The sequence below is a fragment of the Myotis davidii genome, unplaced genomic scaffold (genome assembly GCF_000327345.1).
Source record: "Myotis davidii unplaced genomic scaffold, ASM32734v1 scaffold292, whole genome shotgun sequence".
NCBI lineage: Eukaryota > Metazoa > Chordata > Mammalia > Chiroptera > Vespertilionidae > Myotis > Myotis davidii.
Window position 1 is genome coordinate 730739 of NW_006285042.1, and position 11840 is coordinate 742578.

General features: G+C 39.0%; 1 protein-coding gene across 1 annotated transcript in view; it reads left to right on the plus strand.

Moving 5' to 3' along the window:
* The window catches only part of IQCB1 (IQ motif containing B1), a 57663-nt gene extending 46468 nt beyond the window's left edge, over positions 1 to 11195 (plus strand). The window contains exons 12-15 of the mRNA XM_006755347.2: positions 2638 to 2786; positions 7544 to 7675; positions 9356 to 9512; positions 10589 to 11195. Coding sequence (XP_006755410.1) covers positions 2638 to 2786; positions 7544 to 7675; positions 9356 to 9512; positions 10589 to 10818 — 668 coding nt within the window. The 3' untranslated portion in view covers positions 10819 to 11195. The remainder of the gene's footprint in view (positions 1 to 2637; positions 2787 to 7543; positions 7676 to 9355; positions 9513 to 10588) is intronic.
* Positions 11196 to 11840: the final 645 nt, after the last annotated feature.

The window sequence follows — 11840 nt, forward strand, 5'->3', positions numbered from 1 at the left end:
AGAAACATCGATCAGCTGCCTCCTGCACACTCCCCACTGGGGATGTGCCCACAACCCAGGTACATGCCCTTGACCGGAATCGAACCTGGGACCTTTCAGTCCGCAAGCCGACGCTCTATCCACTGAGCCAAACCGGTTTCGGCGGTAAACATATTCTTAAAGATAGCTGTCAGTGAATTGAAGTAAGGAGTTAGAATATGACCCTTCTACCACCAGAACTTTACTCATGCCTCAATACAAATTTTCTGACACCTTCTTGCCACCTTTGACACACTAATCTGAAATTTTTTAAATTTTTTCCATTACCATTTATCCCCTCTATGTCCTCTTCCACTCCCCTCCCTCCTATCCCCCAAAAATCTACACACTGTTGTTTATGTCCATGAGTTCTCGCTCTCTCTTTTTTTCTTTTTTGTTCAATCCTTCCACCCTCCAACTACCACCACACTCCTCCACCAGAGCTATCTGCCTGCTCTCTATCTATGAGTCTGTTCTTGTTTTGCTTGGTAGTTCAGTTTATTCATTAAGTTCTACACTTGAGTGAAATCATATGGTATTTATCTTTTCCTGACTGCCTTATTTCCAGGTCCATCCATGCTGTTGCAAAGGGTAAAATTTTCTTCCTTTTTACTGCAGAGTAGTATTCCATTGTGTAAACGTACAACAGTTTTTTTATCCCCTTACCTGCTGATGGACACTCGGGCCGCTTCCAAATCTTAACTATACTATATAATAAAAGCCTAATATGCTGAGTGTCCAGTTGTCCGGTCATCCGTTCAACCAATCAAAGTGGAACATGCCAATGATATGCTCAGGCTGATGAACCACTCACTGTGACGTGGGCAGACAGTCGACCTGTGGACCAGTTGCTATGACGTGCACTGACCACCATGGGGCAAGCAGTCTGATTGGTAGGTTAGCTTACTACTGGAGTCCAGCAGATAGAGTTGTAGCAAGATGGGCCGGACATGCCCTGGAGCCCTCCCACAGTCTCTCCCCAGCTGGAGAACCTACCACGACCCTCCCCAGCCTCGATTGTGCACCAGTAGGGCCCCTTGGCCTGGCCTGCACCCTCTCACAATCCGGGATCTCTCAGGGGATGTCAGAGAGCTGGTTTCAGTCTGATCCCACAGGCCAGGCCAAGGGACCCCACTGGTGCACGAATTCATGTACCAGGCCTCTAGTTGTAAATAATGCTGCAATGAACATACATATATTCTTTTGAATTAGTGTTTCAAATTTCTTCGGATAAATTCCTAGAAGTGGAATTGCTCGGTCATAAGGCAGTTCCATTTTTAATTTTTTTAGTTAACTCCATACTGCTTTCCACAGTGGCTGCACCAACTTGCATTCCCACCACAGTGCCCAAGGGTTCCCTTTTCTCCACATCCTTGCCAACACTTGTTGCTTGTTGAAAGTAATATTAAAATGTGTTCTGAGAAATCTGACTGGTTTCAAGATTCTTTTTTTGTTCTTCCTCTTCCCTTCCTACTACTCATTTCCAGTGTCCTTCACTAGTTTTTCATTTCTCTTCCTTTCCATAAATATAGATGTTTCTTGGTATTCCAACTCCACCCCATTATTCTCGTGTTGCTCTTCCTAAGGTATCTCATTCATAACTGTAGCTCCAACTACTAAATGCCGAGTACTCTGAAATCTTGTCTCCATCCTTACCCACTCTCCTAAGCTTTGGTACAGCAGAACTTTCTACAAAATGAATTTTCTGTATCTGCACTGTTCAATACTTAGCCACTGGCTAGAGGTGACTATTGAGTACTTGAAATGTGGGTAGTGTACTTGATGACCTGAATTATTAATTTTACTTCATTTAAATTTAAGTAGCCATTGTGGCTAGTATCAACTATTTTGGACAACATAGCTATGTAGCCAGCTGCCTGTGGGATAGCTTTACTTTGCTATCTACAAACATCCCAAAATCTAGTCCTTATCTCTCCCCTCTAATTTCCTCTCTGTGTATTCCTAATCTCAGGTTATTGCACCAACAGTCTACTCAGTTTCTGATCTGTGAGACATCCTAGAGTTCTGTCCCTCTCTTACGGCCACATTTGGTTGGTCATTAAATCCTATCAAACATTTTTTTTGGAACTATCTCTCAAATACATCCCTTTTTATTATTACCTTCTATTGCCTTGTTCTATCAGTTAGCTACTGTGAACCCTGGGCTATATGCTGACTAACTCTGATAAATTAAAAAGAAAGTAATCCGTAGAATTGAGTGGGTGACTGGAGAGAAAGTTAGAAGCACACAGAGTGGCTAACACATACATATGTTTTGCCCTTTCCCTCTGATGGTACTAAATGACTTTCTTACCATGTGCTTGTGATTCTTTTTCTAAATGTTCTTGCTATTGGATTTTTTCAGCCCTTTTTCTGTGACACAAAACATTATATGAGTCTTTTCTCTAAAGAAGTTGTATAATCTGAAATCTGAGAAACCTTTTGAAGCTCTTTCTGAAATTTTAGAATCATATAAAATAGTGGAATTGGGAAAATAAGTAAACAGTATTAAAAAAACAAAACTGCAGGATTTTTGTTATTATCATTGTCCTGGTTCCAGAATTTGAGTGAGAAAGCATAGAAATGAGTAGGTTGTAATAGTGTCTGTCCTCCTTTTAGGTCAGGTGGAAAAACATAATCGGGAAATAGAAGAGAAATCAGCATTAATTATCCAGAAACATTGGAGAGGGTACAGGGAAAGGAAAAATTTTCACCAGCAGAAGCCATCTCTCGTGGAGTATAAAGCAGCTGTCACACTTCAGAGAGCAGTGAGTCTGATGTAGTGAAAGTACTAGATTAGGAGGAAAAACTTGGATTCAAATGTGACTTTGCTATTTACCTGCTGTAAATCTTGGTCTACTCATTTAGCTTTCTGAGCCTTAGTCTCTCTTCTATAAAATAAGAACCTTCTTACAACTTACCAACTAATTCAGTCCTTAGTACTTTCATAGATCTTTATACACATTTACCATACAGCACTGTTTATTTGTTAAATTTTTTCTTTCTTACTTGAGTTATGAACATCTCAGGATAAAGACCTAAGTGTTAATTTATTGTAGTCAGCTCTCAGCACGTGTCTGATGTTTAAAAGGATGTCTACCCTACCATTTTCATTCAGGTTTTATTTAAGTCAGATGACCTAATTTATGGGAAAGTGTTTTGTAAATTTCAAAGTTCTATGCAAGTGCAGTATGTTATATTTGATGTTTTTAATGCACAGATAATGTAATAAATATAATTTGATCATTATAATTTTTGAGTTACAGAAAGGTGTTCTTAAATTATCATTTTCTTGTGGTTTATCTGGAACATAGTAATATATATATATAACTTCCCAGAGAAAGGCTAGAACTGTTGTTTACTTCCTATTCTTCCCTTATCTGGCAAAAGCAGAATCATTGTTTTTTAGGTAGCTAAAAATTGAGAAAGTCCTATATAAAGTTGATAATATATATATGAATGCCTTGGAAAAACACTGCAGAAGAGTATTTATTTCATTTAATTACCAGTTTTCCTAATACCTGGTTAACTTTTATACTAGTATTAGTATTAGAGGCCCAGTGCACGGGGGATGTGTGGGGAGGGTGTCCCTCAGCCTGGCTTGCACCCTTTCCAATCCGGGATCCCTCTCACTATCCCGGACCACTGGCTCCTAACCACTCACCTTCCTGATGCCCCTAACTGCTTTCCCCTGCTAGCCTGATCCCCTAACTGCTCTCCCCTGATGGCCTGATCCCCCTCCTGCCTAACTGCTCTCCCCTGCCAGCCTGATCCTCCTAACTGCTCTCCCCTGCCAGCCTGATTTTCCTAACTGCTGTCCCCTGCCGGCCTGATTGCCCTAACTGTTCACCCTGCCAGCCTGATTGCCCTAGCTGCTCTCCCCTGCTGGCCTGATTGCCCCTTACAGCCTCTGCCTCGGCCCCGCCACCGTGGCTTTGTCTGGAAGGATATATGGAAGATGTCCAGTCTAATTAGCATATTACCCTTTTATTAGTATAGATTTCAGGTCCTATAGCATTTTGCAATCCCTTATAGTTGAATGTTAGGTCAGTTTGTTAGTTTCACAGTGATAGGTTTTGAAAATTTTGAATTCTCTGAATAACTTTTTACAAAGATTTTTTAAAGCCATTAAAAAAATAATAAAGTGCTGGGAAAATAGGAAGAGGTCTCTACCATCTCCTTCCTCAGGCTCTTAATCTTAGGCTTTATCTGTATCAAATAGTCCTGCACCACTACTGAATGACACCCACACCTGATAGCTCTGCTAAATAAGATCATCTAAGGATTAACCCATGGATGTCAGTGCTGGAGATATTTTTTCTTTTTTAAAAAATATATTTTATTGATTTTTTACAGAGAGGAAGGGAGAGGGATAGGGAGTTAGAAACATTGCTGCGCAAGAAACATCGATCAGCTGCCTCCTGCACACTCCCTACTGGGTATGTGCCCACAACCAAGGTACATGCCCTTGACTGGAATTGAACCTGGGACCCTTGAGTCCGCAGGCCGATGCTCTATCCACTGAGCCAAACTGGTTAGGGCTGGAGATACTTTCTTTAGAGGAACCCTTGGGTCCTTTCTAATACTTTTACCTCATGGCAACCTCCTTGTTAAAACTCTTCCCTGTCAAAGAATCAACTGGGTCTTTATTAAGTTGACTCGCTACCTTACCTGTAGGTAGCTACCCAATACATTGTAAAAGGGTCCTCTACCTAAAGCGAGGTACCCCCAATTTGTCCACCATTCCTTTGACAGAAAAGCAGGGGTCATTATAGGAGAAAATCTGAGGACAGTGAAGGCAGGGTTGTTTTGGTTTTTACACTTTCTTTTGGCATAAGAGAAAAAATATTTATCAGATCTGCCTAATATCTTAACCACCCAAAAAGAGGAATGTTGGTTTCCATTGAAGCAAGATCAAAAGAGATTTTTTATGAAAAAATAATTTTTATAGTCTTTGCAGGTCACTACTAAAAATAACAGTTAAGCTCTGGCTGGTGTGACTCAGTTGGTAGTAGTGTTGCCCCATACACCAAAAGGTGGCAGGTTTAATTCCGGGTAAGGACACATACCCAGGTTGTGTGTTCAGTCCCTTTTTGGGTCTTGCGCGGGAGGCAATCAGTTGATGTTTCTCTCGCACAACAGTGTTTCTCTCTCTCTCTCTCTCTCTCTCTTCCCTACTTCCCTCCCTCCCTCCCTCCCTCTCTTTAAAAAAACAAGATGGCTGCCTACAACCAGACTGGCAAGGGGGTTAGTGAGGGACGACTAACGACTGAACAGCAGGCTGTGTGGGGTGACCAGGCTGGTGAGGGGCCATGAGGGGCAACCAGGCCGGCATGGGGGGAAGTTGAGGGCGACCTCCAGGTGTCCTTTATTCTGTAGTTTGTGTCCTTCTAGACAAAGTCATGGTGGCAGGGCAGCAGCAGGGGTCAGTTAGGGGCGTTCAGGCCAGCACACAGAGACAGTGGGGGCAATCAGGCCAGCGGGGTCGGGGGGAGGGGGAGGAGTTAGGGATGACCAGGTAGGCAGGCAGGTGAGCGATTAGGAGCCAGTGGTCCAGGATTGTGAGAGGGATGTCCGAGGAGTCCCAGATTAGAGTGCAGGCTGGGCTGATGGGACCCTCTCCCCGAATTTCGTGCACTGGGCCTCTAGTAATATAGATAATGATATAAACATGAACATTGACTTAACTGAAATTATGATATATTTTTTTCATCTTATTTATCATTTACACAATGGACTACTACACGCTATAATTTTATTTTTCTATTACAGTTTACATTCAATATTTTTTATTAGTTTCCGGTGTATAGCATTTAGACCAGGGGTCCTTAAACTACGGCCTGCGGGCCACATCTGGCCCGACGAAAACATTTATCCGGCCCGCCGGGTGTTTTTGCTGCCGCTGCCTGTTGCTTAGAAGACGACCAGTTTTTTTTTAAACTATAGTCTGGCCCTCCAACAGTCTGAGGGACTGTGAACTGGCCCCCTGTTTAAAAAGTTTGAGGACCCCTGATTTAGACAGTCATATGCTTTACAAAATGATCCCCCAATATTTCTAATACCAACCTGGCATCATACATAATTATTATAATATTTTCCCTATGTGGTACTTTACATCACCATGACTATTTTGTAATTAATATTTGGGTGTTTGGTGATATGGAAAGTATGTGGGTCTACAAGCAGTGAAAGAGCTAAATCTCTACCTTCCATACAAGAAAGTCATTGAATAATACCTGTATCTGAAAAATCACAGAGAAGTAGATGGAGATAAGCATCTAAAGAAAAACATGGAAGAGTTAAAGTTGTCTTTGGGGGGAAGGAAACCAGCAGAGAAAGAGAGGGTTTTTTTTTGTTAATAATTCTTGTAAAAATGACACTTTAAAAAATAGAATTACATAAACTTTTTCTGGGGAACATCAAACAGTAAAAGCCAGAAAATACTTTAGGCTTTGCAGGCCATGAAATCTATTGCAACTATTCACTTCTATAATTGGAAGCTATAGACAATACATAAACAAATGAGTGTGACTGCGTTTCAATAAAACTTTATTTATAGACATTGAATTATGGATTTCATATGTCACAAAATATTTTTTTTAACTTTGTAACCAGATAAAAGGTAAAAAAGCCTACTCTTAACTGGAAAACCATTCAAAAATAGGCAGCAGGCTAGACTTGGCCTGAGGGCCATAATTTGCCAACCCTTGCCTTAAACCAGCGATTTTCAACCAGTGTGCCATCACACACTGGTGTGCTGCAGGAATTTTAAAACATGCACTACCTGACTATTTAGACAGGAGCACTGACCTCTTTTCCCTTAGATCAGTGGTCAGCAAATTCAATAGTCAACAGAGCCAAATATCAACAGTACAACGATTAAAATTTCTTTCAAGAGCCAAATTTTTTAAACTTAAACTATATTGGTAGGTACATTGTTATTAACTTAATTAGGGTTATGTGTGTCATGAGATGAAGACCATTGCCTTAAACCATGTGAACTTCAATGGAAAAAAAAAAACTGCGAAGAAGGGAGAATAGTGAAAAAATAGGGCAGAATAATTTCAAATTTGTCTCCAAATCTTGCCTTTTAACAAGATTTTCTGTTTTACCAGAATTCCATTCTAAAGGAAATGAGGAAGAACATTCATTTACAAAGCTTTAACTTATAGATTATCCCTTGGATCTATACAATCCTGTAGGCTAAGTAGAATTAGGGTCACTATTTCTGTCCCATAGAGATAAGGGACTAGCATTGAAACTAGAACTCAGTGCTTATTTCCTATTTTTCCTCTTTATTGTTTATGCACAAATAATACATGAATATATCCTTGTAAAATATGAAAATACTACAGAAGAATGTAATTAAAAAGTAATTATTTTCTCTCATCCCTGTCACAGCCCCATCCCTCTCCTCATACACACTGAGTTAACAGCTACTGCAGTATTGTTGCCTCCATATTTTGTTGTAAGAAGAAATTAGTTCTATTAGGGAAGAAAAATCATAAATCTTTTTTTTCCCCAGACTCTTAAATTCCTAGCAAAGTGCCGTACAAAAAAGAAACTATTTGCTCCTTGGCAAGGACTCAGAGAACTCACTGATGCACGTAGAGTTGAACTGAAGCAACATGTTGATGACTATGTCAGAAGACATCCAGTATGTAGTTTTCTATCCTATATCACTGTTTCATTATTTTAGTACATGATATTTGCCAAGAAAGCAGTGTCTCAGATGGATATGTACATATATTGATGGTATAAGGCAAAGCAGTTGCTTTATCATAGAGTTAATGGATTTAGAGTCTTCTCTATAATTTTATGGACCAGATATGTATAGTCAGTTATACAGGAGGGACTTTGCTTCCAGTCAGTTATTTTCCATACTGCATTAGCAAGACTGTCTCCACATTCACACCAACATTTGTTACTTTTACATCCTAATGGGTGAAGTGATATTGTAATTTGGATTTGCATTTCCCTGATGATTAATGATTTTAAGCATCTTTACATGTTTTTATTGGCCTTTTTAAAAATCTTTTTGGAGAAATGTCTATTCAGGTTCTTTGTTTATGTTATAAGTAGATTGTTTTGTTGTTGAGTTTTAAGAGTTCTCTATATATTTTGGATATTAATCCCTTATCAGACACATGATTTGCAAATATTTTCTCCCATTCATTGGGCTTCCTTTTTAATTTATGGATAGTGTAAAACTTTGATTGCACAAAAGTTTTAATTTTGATGAAGACTAGTTTGTCTTTGTCTTCTTTTGTAGTCTGTGCCTTCAGTTTTATATCCAAGAAATCATTGCAAAATCCAATGTCAAGTTTTCCTCCATTTTTTTCTATGACTTTAATAGTTTTAGCTCTTACATTTAGATCTTTAATGTCGCTTTTTATTAATGCATTATGTGATTCTGATGCATACTCTTGTTTAAAAAATAAGCCCTAGCTGGTTTGGCTCAGTGGATAGAGCATTGCCCTGTGGACTCAAGGGTCTCCGGTTCAATTCCGGGCAAGGGCACGTGCCTCGGTTTTGGGCTTAATCCCCAGTGGAGGGTATGCAGGAGGCAGCCGATCAATGATTCTTTCTCATCATTGATGTTTCTATCTCTCTCTCCCTTTCCTTTCCTCCCTGAAATCAATAAAATTATTATTTTTTAAAGTTCTGCTTTAGCCATTTTGTAGTGCACCTGTTTAAAATTCCATGGCTGAAAAGTGAGATGAAGCTGGAACAGAGCTGAATCCAAGATGCAGGAATTGGAATTTTTGTGGTGTTGGAAGCTTTAGCAGCTTTAAAGTTAAATTTCATTCTTCTCCAAACTAATTAGTTAAGTTCCCTTTAAAGTAGCTGACTGGCCAAAAGAACATGATCCTTTAGCTGATTTTGTCCCTTGTTCTATGAAATCAGAAGCAGTTATAAGATGGCTTAGATAAGTTTGGGAATCGTAATATAACTAAGATAATCTTATCAGGTGGGGTCTAGAACAGATGGGTTGGCCTTGTTACTTCTCTTCCAGGCCATGTCTTCACCAACCCATTTATAATTTTTACTATAATTTCTAGGTCTTCTCCCTTCTCCCAGAATACCATATACTGTGTGAGGAAGTGAGGCATAGGAGCATACCAAAAAGAAACTTCCCCACCTGTATTTTCATCTAAAGCTGCTTTTAAGAGTCTATTTAAGTGCTTGCACAAGAGTAGAAGGTAGACATCAGTCATAACACTCAACTAGTAGATGAGAAACAAGCATTCTGGAACCTCTGCTAAGTAGTTGAGGGAAACATACTTTGGTATATATGTCCTTCCTGTGACAATTTTTTTATGTCCTCTGTTTCAAGAGCTCTCAGATGTCAGATGTGGCCAGCAGAGAGCTCCATTCCCAAGCACAAGAACGACTACAACACTACTTCATGGGCAGAGCCCTAGAAGATAGAGCCCAACAGCACAGAGATGCTCTGAAGGCACAGATCAGTACCAACATTGAGCAGTTAATGAGTATGTGCTCATTCCATTTTTATTTTCTAAAAGGAACCTTTACAAGATTTTGTGATATTGAAAATCTTCAGAAGGAAAACACCGTTTAGTGATCTTTTAGTCCATCTCCTATCCTTAGAAATTTCTACTTCTAGGTCATACCAACACCCAGTGTTTCCAAGTGATGCAGATCCCATAACCTTGACTACTTCCTCCAGCCTTTCTATCATTCATGTGCATCAACTCAGACAAAGTTATTCACTTTACAGATACTAAGACCAGGCATAGCTGGTTTGACTCAGTTAAAGCATCGGCCTATGGAGTGAAGGGTCACAGGTTTAATTACGGCCAGGGCACATGCCCAGGTTGCAGGCTCGATTCTGGGGGGAGGGGGTGGGCTGTACAGAAGGCAGCTAATCAATGATTCTCTCTCATCATTGATTTTTCTTCCTCTCCCTTCCTCTCTGAAATCAATTTAAAAAAAAAGAAGTTACTAAGACCTACTAGCCAGATTCTATTATGTAGTCTCAAAAGCTGTTGATCATATTTTAGAAGTAGATGATAGCAGTGGTTACAGTGCCATTTTATAATTTTTAATGAAGGGCTTTCACAAAATTGAATTCATCTAATCATCACTGGTGCATTTAATGAGATATCCCATCTGTGAAGCCATAGTGTTTCAGTCAGCCTCTAAAACACTTGAAATATATGTGGAGCAGAGGGGACTGGGGTCCTCTATTTAATGACATTACTTGAAAGTTTTGTATTTTTGAATGAATAAGTGGCTATAACTGAGACTCTCATCTGTAGGATGGAGTTCTGCTATTATTTTAAATATTCCTGCTTATAAATAAATCTGCATCTTATTTTATTCTTTTAAACACAGAATGAGGGAGTTGGGTGCAGTTCCTGCCAGCCACGCCACAACTACAACTTGTGAATAGTTACATGCCATCTAGACTTAGCAATGATGATAGATTCAGAGTTGGAACTCTGTCCCTGCCTGTTATTGCAGAATTTTGACTCTGTAGTTTCCAGGTTCCTCCTTGTTTGTACAAAACTCTTCCACTTACCTGTTTATTTTCTATTTACTACAGAGGCACCAAGTCTGAAGGAGACAGAAGGGAAAGAACCTGAGCTCTTCCTAAGTAGATCCAGACCTGTGGCAGCCAAGGCCAAGCAGGCCCATCTCACCACTCTGAAGCATATACAAGCACCCTGGTGGAAAAAGCTCGGGGAAGAAGCAGGAGATGAGATTGATGTCCCAAAGGATGAGCTTAGTATAGAATTAGAATCTTTATTCATTGGTGGAACCAAACCGCCTTAACGAGTTACCCTGAGAAATGATATAAATCCTACATTTCAGGAGACTATATTGGCCTGCCTCTGGCATGCTTTGACAAAACTTAGGGTTTTTCAGAGGTTCTAAGCAAAGAGTTACCTTCTACCTCTATCTCAGTTGTTTTCTTTTTTTTCACACACCTCCATCCCTGGCCACACACACAAATTGGTGTGGCTTTTATTATGGAACTAAACTGAGCATGTCATTCTACTGCTTTTATAAAATGTGATATTTCTCTTTTTGTTTCTGCTGTTTTCCAACTAAAGTTGTTTTCAAAATAAACATCTTCAACAGTTCTGAAAAACTTGTCAGGATTACTTCAACTTTTCACATTTATTATTAAAATTCCTATTCTATGAATACAGAAAGTGTACTCTTGGCCTTTATTAAAGTAAGGAAAAGGTCAACTGATAGACATTTAACTATTTTCTACAAATATTGTTTGAACTCAATTTCTATCTTGTTATTTCTAGAAGGAACTACATTTAAAAAATCCTAGGATTCAATGCAAGAAAAAAATGTCTCTATATAAAAACTGCATTCTTTCTATAAGAAATATAAAGCTCACCATTTCCTTATTTGTCTTGTCTCCTAGGAATCTCAGAGCTAAATATAATGCTTAATTTCTGTTATGTTCCTAGGTACCTATATGATTATTTGGCTCCAACCTAATAATTTCTGGTAATCCCTATTTTGTGTTTTAATAGCAAAAGCCACCACTATTTATGTTTGTTAACAATATGGAATTTAAGTTAAAATCAATTAGCAAATCATGGACTCTAAGGAACCTATGTAAGGAGTGTGTGTTTTATATAAATGAGTGGTAATACCAGTATTTTGGGATGGAAAGACCAAATAGCATAATGTCCATTCCCAAAGTTGAGTTTAGTAAAATTCTAGTCAAAATCCTAAAATAATTTTTATTAATAATTAGAAAATAAATGTATAAAAATTCATCTGCGAATAAGCAAATGAGAGTTCTGGTTTCACTTAGAATGTAGAAAGCT